The sequence below is a fragment of the Megalops cyprinoides genome, chromosome 9, assembly GCF_013368585.1.
Source record: "Megalops cyprinoides isolate fMegCyp1 chromosome 9, fMegCyp1.pri, whole genome shotgun sequence".
In the NCBI taxonomy this organism is placed as follows: domain Eukaryota; kingdom Metazoa; phylum Chordata; class Actinopteri; order Elopiformes; family Megalopidae; genus Megalops; species Megalops cyprinoides.
In genome coordinates, this window is record NC_050591.1 from 14,495,556 (window position 1) to 14,512,688 (window position 17,133).

General features: G+C 44.7%; 1 protein-coding gene across 1 annotated transcript; it reads left to right on the plus strand.

The window, feature by feature from the left end:
• The first annotated feature begins 1,299 nt into the window (after positions 1-1,299).
• coq8b (coenzyme Q8B) lies at positions 1,300-13,616 on the plus strand. Its single transcript, XM_036536753.1, has 15 exons — positions 1,300-1,360; positions 2,075-2,253; positions 2,596-3,018; positions 3,287-3,353; positions 3,803-3,874; positions 4,866-4,985; positions 5,728-5,813; positions 6,368-6,508; positions 6,991-7,072; positions 7,210-7,303; positions 7,936-8,077; positions 10,181-10,288; positions 11,388-11,453; positions 12,004-12,090; positions 12,350-13,616. Coding segments are annotated over exons 1-15 (1,959 nt in total). The 5' UTR covers positions 1,300-1,359; the 3' UTR covers positions 12,641-13,616.
• Positions 13,617-17,133: the final 3,517 nt, after the last annotated feature.

The window sequence follows — 17,133 nt, forward strand, 5'->3', positions numbered from 1 at the left end:
CTGGATAAGAGCGTCTGCTAAATGAGAAAAGCGAGCGTTTCATTCCTCATCCACGCGCGTCTTGTTTTAGCCTTAGCTCCACCAGCGGCACTTCGACCGACGGCAACTCTGGCTTCTGCGTGCCAAACGACAGAACTGTGTTTCGTTGTGACCGAAGACTTAAACTAAAGGACGTTAACATAATTTCTCCTATCCAGAGGAACTACCTATCATTTGCAAGGACACAGGTGACCATGCTCACACCCGCCACTACAGTGTCTAGCGCACAACGAATCACAAGCAAAGCAAAAGCAATGTACAATTGTGTTTATATTCTTTGAAACACATTTCTTTTCTACTTTTGAGAAATGGAAAATGGTTCGGTTTGTTCGTTTTACTTGGCTAAGCATCTACACGTTTTTAAATAGCAATTGTCCATTATTTGTTTTTCTATCTAGCTGGAATGTTCAGATGAGTAGCAAGGTAGCCAGGCACATGCAAAATTCTTCAAGATGCGGTACAAATTTCATGTAATAGCTAGCACACTGTCTAGTTCCTATTGTATAATTCAAACGTGTATGTAGAGGGTAGGTTGCTGCCTTCCAAAGGTAAACCCTGGCTTTTGCCTACTTAGAATTGCCGGTTGAAGGATACGGAGGTAAATATATTCATACTTTCTTTGTTGGCCTTTACGTAATTTTTGACCTCTAATTGCTTTGAATGATTACTGCTTCCTAGTATTTGTCTGTGTAGCTTGTTACGTGTTTTTAGTTGAGTTCATATAAAAAGTAAAATATTTTAACAATGCAAAGTTACGACTTTCCTCATAAGTGACGAAATTGCTTTGAATTCGCAAAATGCAGTTCAGGCTGTCGATCACAACTACATTTCGACGACATTGAGCAGTGTAAGCAGACTTGACAGTAGCACAACCGTGTTTTACGAGTCAGGGCTGAAGTTTTGTAACGGTTCCTAAACACGTGTATTTCAGCACGCGACTCATTTTGTCGACAGCTATTGGGTGCTGTTTCGCTCAAGGCACGCCCTTTTCCTCCTTGATTGGTTGAGTTGGTTGTCCCTAAGGTTCAATCACTTTATTAAAACCATGACAACCAAGGGAAACGTGCACAGTGCTATACGACAATTGGGTAACTCGTCAGGCTGTCAAGTTAAGATTTTTGAATACCCGCCTTCCACCCGTATCTTGCAACACAACTGGAGGAGCGTCACGTTCTTCAAATTTCATGATACGCCCTTTCCGGGTCCGGCAGCAATTGCAAAACAGCGCTCCGTAGGAAGTGCGAGGGGAAAGCAGCGAAGGGCAGGACCTATAGAACAATCAGAACACATTGTTCTGTACAGTATTTATTTTTCATCAACAGTAAGTGCATGTGTTTTAATATGTAAAGGTGTGATGGGTTTTTGTACTTAGTAGTGTCAACCCATTCCGATGGCTTCTCTAGCTAGCTAGTAATAAGCTATCTTGGGGGAAATTTTGCTAGCTAGCTAACGCTACATGGCAATATACAATATGGTAAAGTCCATAAACGCATGAACTTAACGTATTTTTCACTAATTTTAGAATTGTATGAAGCTTAAATTCCAGAAGATTCTAAAAAGTATTGCTGGGAATGAAATGTCTAGGAGAACAGTGACAGAGTGAATTTGCACTCCCGAGGAAATGTCTCCAACCAAGAATTCAATTCAGATTTACGACGTGTTACATAACTAGCTACATCTCGAAGTACTCTGCAGGTGTATCGGCCAGTTTGGAACGGGTAGTCGTGTGCCTGTCATGCAGTTTGCTGAGCAAAAGTGTTTGTGAACTATACTGTACTCCTTGAATGCACTGCGACCTACACTTTAGCTGCTGCACCTTCTAATCAGTATGAAAGTATCCAAAATGAAGGATGTTTCGAGCGATGCAATTTTAAAAAAAGACGAAATTGCCATACTTGAGAAACAGAAATAGACCTAGCCTCAATCAGTAATGCTCTGAATAAAACTGCTGACAAGTCTTTGTGAATTGTGTTTGCGTAAAGTTGGCTACTGAAAATTCTAACCCACGTCCATGTTGTGTGCTCACCCTTTGCAGTGATGATGTCGGAGGTGCTCCAGGTGCTGCGGGGGGCGGGGCGGGTGGGCGCGGCCTTCGCGGCCACGCAGGGGGAGCAGCTGAGGCTCATGGCCTGTAACTCCACACTGGGTGCTGGGATCAAGGTGGCACAGCAGGCGGTGGAGGGTGTCGTGGGCACAGTAATGGGGAGCGGAACGGTAGGTGAAGACTGTCCACACTGGCACTGTTGGATGAACTTGATGATAGTGAGGATGATTAATCACCTTTATCATTATTAAGTGTCTCTCTTGTCTCGTCATTTCTTTGAAATTCGTTCCTCTTCTTGTTGGGTTTTTTCCCCCTACAGCTTGGATATTGATTAATTTATCTGTGCACACATATTTGTTTTTTTGTGTGGAAAAACTGCTGTCTCCAGTGCCAGTTTACTAAATGACTGCATTGGTGCACATTATTGTCGTATGTGGCATGATGTAATGAAACGGATCTGTTGAGACTTGAACCCTGCCCCCATGCCCTGGCTCTGCCCCTCCCCCATACAGACGCCTAAGCCAGACTTCCCGGACAGTGAGGGCTGGGAGGAGATGGATCAGGATGAGGCAGCGAAGTGGGCGATGGGCTCGGAGATGCCGCCCGAGTTTGCCGTGCAGGAGGCCCCGGGAGTCTTGCAGGACCAAGGAGTCTCACAGGAGCCGGGGATCTCGCAGGACCAAGCGGCAGACGGGGCCCCCAGGGAGCCGCTGTCCCGCCAGGCGGCCGGGTGGGAGGGCCCGGGGGGCCTGGGGGGGCCCGGAGGCTTGCACGGCCAGAGCACAAGGTTCCTCCACTACACCTCGGTGCTGCGCGGCACCAGGTTCCTCCATGACTCCGCAGTTGGCAGGCTCACGGCCGAGGACATCAGGAAGGCCAGGCAGGCCAAGCAGGCAGCCGACAGGGAGACCCTCATCCGACCAGCCAGACAAAAGGTGAGGGGCTACTGGTTGAGCTACTCAACAAAATTGTGGTAAATTGAATATGCTAAAAAAAGTGAGTAATATTTTCATTGAATTGATCATTGATCCAAGTTTTAGATGTACTCTGTCCAGGCTATGAATGGATTTGGTGCTATTTTATGTCAAAATGCAATTTATCACTAGGAACCACAGTGGAAGGTAGTTGTTAAAAGATTGTCAGGTGGAAGACACTGGATAGATTGATTCGCTTTGTTTGCTAACGATTTGCCTCTTCCCACAGCTTAGCGATCGTGCCCGCGAGAGGAAAGTCCCTGCCACACGCATCAGCCGCCTCGTTAATTTTGGAGGTAAATTCGCCACGCCAAAAACCAATCCAGGATCAGTTTACCTAAGCCTAATTAATACACAAATTTTCAGCAACGAATGAAATTCGTACTCCGATATCAAGACCTGAAGAGGATTAATTTACCCTGCCTGTTAGTCAGCTCAGCCATGTATAGACCATGTGTTGCTGTGAAAGGAGTGAGTCACATCTTAGGCCTTTGAAGAGTTTTGAAGGGATTTCATGGCTGTCGAGTCTCAGAAGCTTACAAATGGCACAAAATTGCAGTTCTGAAGAATTTGTAAGAAGCAAATTTGTCCTTAAAAAGCTGTCCTGAAAGAGTTAGTAATGGAGATGAACACGTTTCAGTTCCTCTTTATGGTACACCATGGAAATCTGTGCTGTGAAGCTGCTGGTGGCTTGCCTTGCTGAAGCTGTGCCTGTTGACCTGCCTGTGTCTGTACCTCCCTGCAGGTCTGGCTGTGGGCCTGGGTCTGGGAGCCATTGCAGAGGTGGCCAAACAGTCACTTGGAGGCAAGCGCTCAGGTACTGCAGGTGGAGGGTGGAGGGGGGAGGGGGGGGGGGGGGGGGCAGGGGGGCAGATAGGGCCCCACAATGCATCTGTACCGTCAGTCAGTCTTGGAAGCCTGGCATTTTCATGTGGGTTTGTTTGTATCAGTTTGTTCAGCAGATTGTTTGTTGATTTGAAGGGATTGGTTGATTTATTATTTATAATCCAATAGCCATCCAGCATCTCCCAAAAATATGAAAGTAACCTTTCAATACCTTTTTATGACACTGAGCTGTAGCGGAGCGAGCGGGGGGGGGCAGAGGGTGCGGCTGCCCCGGGCCCACACTTCTTCCAGTTTCAAAGGGCCCCCCCTTGGGCCCAATCTGTCTGACTGAACATGCTTTTTGTTGTTTATTTGAATATTTTGAATAAAGATTGTTTGTGTGTCTTGATTGCGGCAAAAAAATAAAAAACCAGACTGAGGGCGTAATGGTTTCGACTGACCCCTAGCTAAGTTTCTCTCTGCTATATTTATATTGAATGTGCAGGGACACAATACAGTTACAGAAAACTTTATTCGCTGTCCAGTATCCTTGTGTAAGTGTACAGACAGAAAAATTACACCCTCTGTTTGAGTCCCAAAGTAGGAACTAGGCGATCGCCGGCTGTCTTGTTTTATTTCCCATCACAGTCACTGCTGACGGAGCCGCGGTATTTAAAAATGGTCTAATGCAATGAGGTGTGCTGAAATCTAAGTTTCCCCTTGGATCTGTCTTGCATCTCCATACAGCCTATAATAGGCTCTATAAGGGTCCACTACAGGTCCTCGCCCCCTCTGCAATGAGCCATCGGCTCTGCCCCTGACACTGAGCCATATCAAATACAGGAACTTTTTATTCTAAAAAAACATTTTAAAAATCACAAAAGGCAGTCAGAATTTTGGAATACTCGTGTTGGCTAAAATTGAAGCTGAAATGGAGAATTTAGTGGGATTAGTGCTTAAGCCTGTTGTGTGCTGTCTCTCAGAGACGGGCGCCCTTCTGGACTCGCCCCTCCTGTCGGAGGCCAACGCCGAGAGGATCGTGGACACCCTGTGCAAGGTGCGGGGGGCGGCGCTGAAGATCGGACAGATGCTGAGCATACAAGGTACGCCCCCTTCCTCTGACGCAGCGTCAGGGGAGCAGCGACCCTCAGACAAGGCTGCAGAACATGAGGATGACGTGGAGGGAGCCTGGCTCGATCCTTAATGCATGTAACTGATCGTTGTAAGTCTTCTGGAAGTGAATAAACCTTTGAACTTCTCTTAGAACGTGTTTAGGCAGATGTGTTGAACACACACCAGATTAACGGGCCTCACCAGGCAGCTGTAAATTGTATGTTTGCTGGGAATGCCCACCCCATGCCTGTTACATCTTTATATGTCAGGAGTTATTTTCCACTAATACTTCCTGCCTGAATTTTGTTCTAAATATTTCCATTGGCTAGACCCCCGATAGAAATACAACAAAGCCTTTTGTTAGGCCAGCATTTTGAACTCCTGTTTTCAAAATCTGTTTCATAGTCTATGGTATAATCGCCCCTGATTGGCTGATGATGGCTTGTATATACTTACTGTTCATCTCCTAACATAGGAGGTAACGAATATTGTAGTTTCGTTAATAGTGTGTTCAGTAATGAAAATAAAGTATTGATTACATACATTACCAGGTGCCATGAAATGTCAATGTGATACAAATGTTTGTAACAAGTGTACGATAGATTGTTTGTGTCTTGGGTTGTGATGTTGTGTTCTAATCTTCAAAGGCTGCAACAATGAGTGTGATGCATAGGAAATGTGAGTAAAGACAAAGACACAGCAATCTCTTATAGGGTTTAATGTCTTTACCAGATAACAGCTTCATCAATCCCCAGCTGCAGAAGATCTTTGAGCGGGTTAGACAGAGTGCAGACTTCATGCCCTCCTGGCAGATGAAAGTAAGCTGTGCTGTGTCTGCCATGTGTGTGTGTCTGTGTGTGTGTGGGAGAGAGTATGTTAGAGATTATGTGCTCTAGCCATGAGCCATTTCGACTTAATTCATTTATATGTATGCGTGTAGGAGTAATTTTTTATATCTGTCCAACATTATATTTATATTGTGTATTTCATTTAGTATTTCAGTTTATTTTACTTCCATGCACCTTTTTTGTGGAATATTGAGGTACATGATAAACAGTCTATCCTAAACGATAAAAGTAGCAGACAGTAGTGCTAGCACTAGCATATCTGTTGTCATATTCAAATCAGTAATTATTTGGCAGAAAAAAAGGTAGTAACCTCTTCTATTTGGATATTTTTATTTAATTATATTTATTTCATTTTTCTCATTATTCAGAAACCACCATCAGTGTCTCCATGTAAACAGTTATTATAGTGATGTAGTTTTTTTGCTAACTTAGTTCCCACCACACACGTCACTCCCACAACCTATTATAAGTTCATAAGGTTTCTGATCCCGTGATGACATTGCATATGAATTCTGTGCATGTAGAAAGTGCTGGAGGAGGAGCTGGGGCCGGACTGGACGGACAAGCTGGCCTCCTTTGAGGAGAGGCCCTTTGCAGCTGCATCGATTGGCCAGGTGCACTGTGGCGTGCTGCACGACGGCAGGGAGGTGGCCATGAAGATCCAGGTGAGCGGAGGAGACCCCAGCAGCACTGATCAGTCCTCTAAAGCAACAGAAATGGAGGCTGTAGGCATCCCCTGGGATTCACCATCCCATTTGTCCAGCATTATTTGAGTCTCGCAATCGGCATATATTAGATGAGTTTGAATGGTGTTATGCAAGAGATCTCCGTCTTTGGAAGTACAGTACTGGAAACACCTGATTAAGATAACAGGAAACATGCATTTAAAGACATTTTGATCAGTAATTCCCACAAGATATGTGTGTTAATGCACTTTGGAATAAAGTGGACTTCATATGGATTCATTGTGAAAGAGGACTGTGTCCTTGTAATTTGCTGTTGCAGTGACACAATTCTGGTGAGCCTGTGTCCCATCAACCCTTTGTCCCGGCAGCTCTGTGTCCTTGCATGCTGGAGTCTTTGTGACTGTACTCTGGTGCCTTTTTGTCCCAGTAACCCTGTTCTGGTGGCCTTGTCTCACCTCCAGTACCCCGGGGTAGCAAAGAGCATCCACAGTGACATCAACAACCTGATGTCCGTGCTGAAGATGAGTGTGGTGCTACCCGAAGGTGAAGCTCCGCCGTCACACCCTCAAGATCACGCCTGTTCTGCACGCTTCTGCTCACTGAACATTCTTCATGCCCCGGGGTGCACTGGTGTGGGTGTTCACGCCAGCTGTGAAATCACACTCTTCTTTTTTTTCCAGGCTTGTTTGCAGACAGCAGTCTAGAGGTCCTTCAGAGGGAGCTGGCGTGGGAGTGCGACTACAAGAGAGAGGCGGAGTGTGCCAAGCGCTTCAGGTCGGCCCTGGAGGAAGTGTGTGTGTGTGTGTGTGTGTGTGTGTGTGTGTGAGAGAGAGAGAGAGAGGGTAGTCATATCAAATCAACCCCACCTGTTAATAATGACATGCCTGGCACAGTAAGATGTCACACTCCACAGTCTCAATACAGAGAGCAGTGGCGGGATTTATTAGTCATTGCAATTGTATTAAGTGTTGTATCCTTCCTTCATAATGAGATCAGACAAGACACAGGGATGTGTGGACAGGGATGAAATCATCTCTGTGATGCAACATAGTCATATTAGAGGCTCTGTGGCAGGATCTAAAAACATCTCATCAGTTCGTACAGCTGTCATGTACCTCTTACCCGCTAAAACTCAAGCACAGAGAATGGGACGAAGTAAGCAAATGACACGGACATGTGGTGGTGTGCTCTCCATTTAAAAGGGTCTCACATGCCCTGCGAAATCACATTCTTTTAATATGTGTAGTCTTAAATTGGAGGTATTTCAAGCAGGATTGTATTGGTCAAATCACATTTTGTCATTGTCTCCCACAGGTGAAGTGCCTGTACTGAGTGGCAGAGGAGGTTTGCGTTGTTGTGTTTTCAGTTTGTCTGAGTGGTGCTGAGCTCTGCTGGTCCGGTTTCAGGGTGCTGTTGGAGGGCGACCCATACTTCGAGGTCCCAGAGGTGGTGGATGAGCTGACCGGGAGCCGGGTCCTGGCCATGGAGCTGGTGTCTGGAGTGCCATTGGACGCCTGCGTCAATCTGGACCAAGAGACGCGGAATGAGGTGGGCGGAGCGTGAGGCTGCGCTTGACAGCACATGACCTCACATGACCTCAGGGTATCCACGGCACTCCTGCAGGGGTGTGCCATTATGGAGAAGGGACATTCTCTCCCACAGTCGGTCCGTCTGCAGAGAGCCGGGACTGCACGGGTGCTTACTGATGTCCTGAGGTATAGAACTGACACAGATACAGCGCAGATCTAGTGGTGTAGATGGGCACAGGTTTTGTTCAAAGTATTCTGGAGGAGATTTGGTGATGGCAGAGTCAGAAACCCTCCGACTGGCTTCAGAATCAAAGAGTGGGCACACACTGGGCTGCCCTGGTGTCCCCAGCTCCTGTGGCTGATGCCGTCGTCCCCAGAGTGCTCCCTCCATTCGAAGTATTGACGTCATGGCAGGTCTGCATTAAACCAGAAAGCCCCTACTTCACTTTGGCTGGTGACCGCACCACTACGAGCCTCTGACCTCAGATCCATTTCCTGGAACTGTAATGCTGCGTTCGGAGGAATTGGGACGCATCACTGAAGTGAGCGTTTCCTGGAATACCCCTCCACCACCGCCTCCCCCGGGCATCTTTATTATTCATTCAGCAGCATAGTAAAACGCTCCACTGAAAGAGGCAGGACCTGTTTGCAGATGTAAGACTTGTTTCTTAAAGCGAGGAAATACAGTCGTAACTTTTTGACCGCACATAATGGTTGGAATGGTGACAGGCTTGTTTTCGTACCTTAAAACAGTATTAACTGTGTCCCAAATGAAAGGATTCTACCTGTTGTCTCCATCGCTCCTGAATTCTGCTAAGGCAGCAGTTGGGGCGGTCCTGAAGCCAGGTCAGCATTATCACTGAGTCTCGATACAGCATGGTTTCCCCACAGAAGAGATACTGGTAAATTTCATATGGACCAATAATAAAAACAGCAAAATTTACTTTTTTTTAGCCTAAGGTACAGTAGAGAGCTAGGTGGTTTCTAGGTGGGTTAAAGGTATGTTGGTAACTAGCTAGCTTGAAAGAGAGATTTTGTATAATAAATAATATTATATATTATTTATATAAAATTGAAAATGTTATATATATATATATATATATATATATATATATATATATATATATATATATAGTAAAATGTAATAATTTGGGTAATTCCTTATCTTAATAGCATAATGTAAAATGTTCTCGAGACATAATTCCACATAAAACACGAGTAGTATAGGGCTTTGGTTTTCTCTCAGTTCTGCCGTCCACCATTCTCATAAGAAGATCGGAGCCACTTCTTGTCAACCACAGAAGAAGCAACAGCCACAGACTTCCTGCAGAGTTTGAGAAGAACACGCTACTTAAGCATATAAGGACACAATTGAGGCACCTCAGAAGGACACATTCTGTATGGTCATCCAGTTGTGGGTGCAGGTCAGGAGGATGGATGCCTAAAACGTTGCCTCAGAAGTAAGCCAGTGTATGTGGGATACAGTCCTTTTGTTCTTCTGCATTTCAGCATTTACTGCACCTCTGAAAACGTACATTAACAGCTGTTCTGTGGTCCTTTACATGGTTGATCCACCATTATGGTTTTAGTCAAGGCTCAGAATTTGTCATTCGTATTGTCTGTAAATTAAAACCAAAACATGAGATGCCTAAAGGGGGTTATAGCCTACACAGGCTACATACGGTCACAAGAATATCTCCTGTCATTCTTATCTGTATGAAGAAAGGCATGTTCCAGCTTCTGTACTCAAAATAAAACTTGGGCCAAACGTGAAAGTTAATTATCAGCAGTAAACTGCAGTGAGAGTGGGGTCATATAATTTAAGGCATTCAAATTAATGTAATGAGAAATATTTCTAATTTTATGAGTTGATGATCCCCTAAAGGATCATTATAATTAATGCCCGTGACTATATGAGTGTTACCTGGTTGACTTGCTGTAATGATCCATCTAGATTTGCTTGGATTGCATTCAGTGGCAGATTGTGAAGGATGCAGTGCAGCGGCATGAGGGGACCAGCAGGTGGCAGTGTCATCACAGCAGCTGCAGTCTGGCCATTGTGATACAGTTTGCAATGTTTTTGGTCATTGAAGTTATGAACTGTTTGATTGGTCTTCTCCAGATCTGCTTCAACATCCTCCAGCTGTGTCTGAGAGAGCTGTTTGAGTTCCGCTTCATGCAGACAGACCCCAACTGGGCCAACTTCTTCTACAATGCTGAGAGGAACAAGGTGAGTAAACAGGTTAATAAAGGCTGTGTTCATTTGTCCAGTTATCAAACGAGCTGTATAAGCATTTCTAATGAATGTCAATATCTGTGCCATGTTGAAGGTTAAAACACATATTGGATGTTCTCATATGTTCAATGAAGCGTGAGCTCTATCGTATGCTTTTTTACGGTGTGTAGATCAAGGTGAGCGTGCGACTGTTTTTTGGTGTTGTACAGCAGTGATCACAGCGTGGTTGTATGCGCTGTTGTTATTTTGTATATTGAACAGACGATGCAAGATTCATCTCCTGTGCAAGACAGGCAAACCGACAGCGTGAGAGCAAGCTTGTTCTCATGGCTCACTGGCTAGACTCTGAAGGACAGCATGGTTTTGTTTAATCCTTGACTGTTTCCTTCCCTGTCAGTAATGACAGTATTCATTTAATGACTGACAGTAATGTGGCTTGTTGCATCTGTCCCAGTTTAATTTCCTGTTGGGTTAGACTTATTCTTGGATCTACCAAACAGACCAGGTGGATTTAAAGTTATAACAACGGTTGTTCTGTATGATGTAAAAGTAACTGTAAGATGTTGTAGTAAATTGTAACATTCCTTTGTTCACCAGCCAGCCAAGCTTGACTGTATCTCATTATTTCTTGTACTCGGTGTGATTTGTTTTTTTCTCTACCCCTCACTTCTTAATTGCTCTTTTTGTTCAACCCACTTCACTTTATGTATGCCGTAGTCTGAATTGTTTCCATGTAACACGCTCTCCGATGGTTTTATTTTATCAGACGAGATGTGGTTGATTGATTTCATTGACATAGTAATAGAATATGGTTGTTCCCTTTGGGCAAAACAAACAGGGCTTCATAATGAGGGGCAGAGCTGCTTTAGCTGCTGCTGTTCAAGGCTATTTATGTAGCCTTCAGTCCATTTTTATTCATGAATTCATGACCATTTGTGCCAGCCTTTTGCAAAATTTTTATTTGAGGTAGTTTGTCTTTGAAGCTGGTTTGGACAGAATAGGGCCTGTTCTAGACTGACTCTGCGAAAACCAGTCCTCTCTACCTTTCTGTTGCTCTGGTTCGTGCTGAGGCTGTCTGTATTCCTTCCTCCAGGTGATTCTCCTGGATTTCGGCGCATGCCGGGACTACTCCGTGGAGTTCACTGATGACTACATAGAGGTAGGCATACCTGCCCATCTTTAAAGAAGGGTCATAATGGAGGAATGCCTTTATTAGTTTAAGGCTGTAATGTAGGGCTCCTTTTTCTCTCTTTGCAGTGGCTCATATACTGTTTGTTTTCACAGGCGTGTTTCTGTGTTGTTTTAAGTGCAGGAGGATTTTTTCAACTAGAAAATAACCAAATTTAGTTATCATTAATGGACACTAAAAGTCCTCTAAGAAACATGAATATGAAATGGAAAAAATGCTAGTTTGTTTGAATATATGGTAATAAGTTACACACAATTGAAAGTAAAGAAGTTTATTGGATTGTATGTTTAAGATTATGGGATTCGAAGTGTCTGTTTGTGGCATCTTAATTGGTTGTGTCCCTACCAAGTGATCCCTACTAATCTCTGATCAGTGATCCACAAATGAACACATTGTGTGATCTGCTCTACACACAGTCCTGGATCAGTAGGGCTGATGGGATTAAGGAGTGGAGCACCAGGCCCTGTTTGCATTTCTCTTGTTGTCTTGTAATAATGCCCCTCTCCACCTGTGTGTCCAGGTCGTGCATGCAGCCTCTGTTGGAGACCGTGCCACTGTGCTGCAGAAGTCTAAGGACCTGAAGTTCCTCACTGGATTTGAAACCAAGGTTGGGTTGGGTGCTTGGACGGATATCTAAATAGCTTTGATGGGTGCAACCTCAATGTCATTGATAGTCATTGATTTGCTTTAGCTTGTGAGCCTGAAACCTCTCTTCTCTCGTTCATCCTTTTCTGCTTTGTTTTATGACACCATATACTACTTTCCCCACTCCTGTTACCCGACTCTCCCTCTGTGGCTCTGTGCCTCCCTTTTCTTCTCCTCCTTCCCTCTCCCCTCTGTCTCCCCCTCGCCCGCCCCCTTCCCAGGCATTTGAGGAGGCCCATGTGGAGGCGGTGATGATTCTGGGCGAGGCCTTCGCCTCCTCTGAGCCCTTCGACTTTGGCACGCAGAGCACCACCCAGCGGATCCAGAGCCTGATCCCGGTGATGCTGCGGCACCGCCTCACGCCCCCACCCGAGGAGAGCTACTCCCTGCACCGCAAAATGGCCGGCTCCTTCCTCATCTGCTCCAAGCTGGGCGCTCGCATCCCCTGCCGGGACATGTTCCAGGATGTCTACGACGGTTACGCCCGCCGGCGCCTGGAGAGGGCTGCCTAACTGCGGGGGGGGAGGGGGGCGGCGAGTTTGGAGGAGGGGGCAGGCTTGGATGTAGACGGGAAGACATTTTTTAACTAGCCGTGTCATCCCCCTGTTGCACTTATTGGTAATGTGAGAGAAAGATGGCCGAGAGGGTCTGTGGCAATGAAGAGGTGGACTCTACTCCAGCAATGACACGCTGTTGTTCAACTTGGAGGGATGGTGTTGAAACACACCCGTTCTGCTCTTCCTGTGCACTCCATCTACAGACATCCCTGTCCTTCGTCTCTCTGTCTCTCTCTGTCCTTCTCTCTGTCTCTTCCCGACAGTGCCATCAGGAAACGCCGTCTGTAGCTCTGCACATCGGCTCCACTCCACTGCCAAGGAACACTGTATCAGCAGACATCACCGCGATGGTGAAAAGGCTCTCAGATACAGAAATGAACTGACCGGTACAGCTTCAGTGTGAAATCCACAACAATGAACCAGCAACTGTATAAAAGAACACTGTGGCATATAATGCAGAAAAAAAGGGACTGTTTAATTATTTGTTATCAAGTTGGTGTGACACAATGAGGTGTTTGCACAATATACCATCTTGGCTATGCTGCTGCATAGTGTGGGATTCCACTTTTTCCTATGCTGGAGCAAAAACAGTATACATATATATAGATATAATTATGGTTTATGGTGAAGTGATTGACATGGTCTAGGACTGTAAAAAGAATGCCTCATGTTTATAGTTCAGGAGGCAATCTGTAAAAAGTGTGTGCATACCTGTGTGTGGCTTCTGCAGCTTTCAGTAATTTAGCATGCCCTTCCATTTGAGTTGCCTTGAGATGCTGTAAGTGTCACTTGAGAATTTTTCCAGGCACCATTCCAGCAGAAGTGGACACATGAACAGTGGGGTGTTGTGTGTTTCAGCTCCGTGCAATAAAAAGATGGCTGATGTGGGCTTGGAGGTACCACATTTGATTATTGTTGAATAAACTTGGCTGGCAGGAAAAAAGAAAAGTTGTCAACAGTGATGAGGTCAGACATTCCATTACATCATTTATTTGCTTAGAGGGTGCCTGCCCCCATGACAGCCATTATTGGCTTTGTATTTACATATGACCCATATAGGCAGTGGGAGGAGCTCATGCAAAAAACTGGAAGAAGGTCGATGGGTAGCATTGTCCTGACTTTAAACCCCCTGTCTCAAGTGCACTAACCACAACTCTTCGCTGCCTACTCTTATGGGGTTTCTCTGCAGACCAGCTCGAAAATACATGGTGTGAATGGCGTGAGACAGCAGTTGAAGAGTGTGTTTCATAAGGTTTCTGCCTTGTTCCTGGGCCGTTGCAGTTGTGCCACGCTCGTTCCAGAACCTATGATTGGATTTCTCAGTTCGCTCATCAAGGGCTGACAGTGCCACCACAGATTTTGTATATATTGACCAGATGGTCAACTGTGTGCTCCACACTGAAAGCTCTGTCACTGCCATTGTAGAAGTCAGAAGTGTTCTGATTTGATGGCTCAGTACAAAAATTCTTGGAGGGGTGTGGTCTGACACAACATCCACAGCTAGCATAGCAGCACAGTAACAGAACCCCCCGCTACCAGCTGGAACATACTAAACAAAGGATGTATGGAAGGCAGGAACTGAATATGAGGTTATTGTGTAGATATATGTGGTGCCACTGCATTCTCCTGTCCAACGATGGAGGCCTCTTGTCAGAATAGATGCATATTGATTGAGGATTACCTAAAAAAAGAACAAGCTATTTGGAACATGACCTTCTATTGATCTATGTGCAGTACTGACAGTTGGAGGTGAATTCCCACGCAGGATGAATTCGACCGTCTCACAGCAGCTGTTGATGGTATTTAAATGTTGTGGTGTTATGCGGTAGGACTGGGGTCAGAGTTTATCCATGAAATCGTTTGTCTGAGCTCAAAGGAGTCATCTGCTCAAGAGTGCTCTCCATGCCACCGGTGGGACCTTGTTACCAGAGACTGTGGTGTTGCCTCATTTAAATTTATGCCTCACAAAGAATAAGGCAGATCCAGAGGGCAAGGCAATAAACAGACCTAATGAATTAATGATGAACGGACTTATTTCCATCTGGCCTTCGCTGTGTTTTTCCTACTGTATTGCAGGATGATCTGTACTCTGCGGTTGCCTTGTGTCTGATCCCACCTGTCTGTCAAGGTGATGAATGGGCAGAGGAAAATCGAATGTCCTTCTAACCGGTAAATCACATTCGCTCTTATAGATAGGATGCGCAGTGAGGCTCAACCCCCCCCCCCCCCCTCATCCTGATACAAATTTTTTCAGACTGCCCAAGGGAGTCCTCTTTGAGGCTGTGAAACTGCTCATCTTGTGCTTTTTTGTCTCTTCTCGACAATTTTGCTGACTTCGGTTATGCTGCCACAGTCTGCCTCCATGGTGTGGCTGGTCCACCTCTCACCGGGTGATCTTTGTTTGAGATGTCCATATTTTTAGAGTTTATGCTTTGTTCCGCCTTTGTTCATGCGGTTTTGGATCGGCAGTTGCACTAGAGTAGTCTCACAGAAGCTCTATGCCCATGTAGGAGCAGTGAAGCAAGACAAATACAATCCTGGGATAGTCTGAACGCTCCCTACACTAAAAGCCTCACAGAACACTACAGTAAACAGAATGACTATCGGAAGGTAAGTGCATCTCCACTGACAACTGAGTGGATTGCAGGTGCAGTGCACCTATGCAGCTATGGACTCTCATTATCCGCAATTGACACTAAGGTCTAAGCTGTAGGACTTGGCCCATGCAGAACAAGTACTTGAACTGGCTGAGCTACTTAGGAGTTCTACCTGTTAGATGTAATTAAAGCACTTTTGCAAAGCCCTTCAACTTGCTCAAGAAGGATGCAGCACTAGCATTTAAAACACAGACCTTGTGGTGAAACTATTTGACTGCAGTCTTTATACTGTTACACTGCAAGAGAAGCCCTAGTTTCAAATGATGCATGATGACTTTTTTATGAGCTCAAACAAATGTATCACAACACAAATGCCAAATGTTTGACAGAGCTTTAAAGTCAGAAGTAGACATTGTAGGAGCTGAATGCAAATAAGGGATTTTTTCTGGGAAATCATTAGCGACAACACCTTTCATTTAGTGTTTTTAAAATAACAGTACTTTTTAACCCCAAAGTAATATGTAAATGGAAATTACTGGATATCACTCACACTTCATTGCCTTGGTGCTGTGGATCTAAGCTGAGTTATCTGTGATATGTCTAGAGGCTTGATGACTTTACACGAGGAAGAAAACCCTTTAACACATAAAATGTAAAGCCATTCTAAGAAGGCACGCAGATATGTCTTATACAATGCCGTCACACTGAATTTAGGCCATGGATAATGAATGCTCGTAGCAAGAAGACGCATAAGGTTACAGTATTTTTAGTGTCATGGCTTTGCATGGTGCCATCTAGTGGCCAAACCACGCACCCAGCCGGTGACCCTGGGTCGAGAGCCCTGGTTTGCCTGGCCTGGTCAATGTCGCTAGAGACCGTTTTTATGATTACCATTTTATTAAAACTGATACAGAAATGTGCATTTACAGTGCAATCACTGAAATACACAAAGAAGGAACACAGGGAGGGGTGAGAGAATAAACATACAGCAGAAAATGGGAGTGTCACACGTGCCCCTGGTTTTCGCCTTAAACAATTACATACAGCACAGAGTGATACGAAGAACACATGGAAGACTGCCTCATCTGTGTTTACATTTAACATTTTCCTTTACGTTTAGAGTCACACTACAGTACAATAATACATTGGCATACATGTCATTCAGAAAAAACGTCCTCCAGAAGTAGCTATTACATTTTATTAACGTACAGCTCTACCAAATGGTTTGAAAGAAACTGCATATTTCAACCAGCCAGGTCCTTCACGTTTTTCAGGTGATTCTGGTGCTTTACATACCATTAACACTGGATGGCGCTATTGCAAACATAATGAGCTCTCTATTTGCCGCAAACTCTCCCTAAGTACTGTGGAACTTAATTCCTATTTTGCAGCATGGTTTTAATAGTTTGTAGGCCTATTATCGATATCCCATATTACTTGTTACTATCCACATGGATTAATTTACTAATTTACTGTTAAATGAACTGAATTAAGCACTGCACAGTGCGTGTTTAAGCGTTGTCCACAGAATGTCATTTAAGACTACGCTTAAATGCATTGAATCATAAATCGGCACACAAATCATAAAAATCTTGAGGTACATAAGACTATTTGTGATGATGTATTAACTAAGTATTGCTCTGGCATTGCAAATACGGAGAGGAAAATGAGCAAATGCGAAAAACTCTTACACCCCAAAATAACAGTAATACCTCCAACATCTGACGAAATTACAACGCCTGTGAAGCAAATTATAGTCTTTGCCTCAATTTAAATCTCTGAGCGCAGAAATAGCGAACGGGGTAAAAATGGAATGTAGCATCAGAAATACACAGCACAGCAGATTTTCCC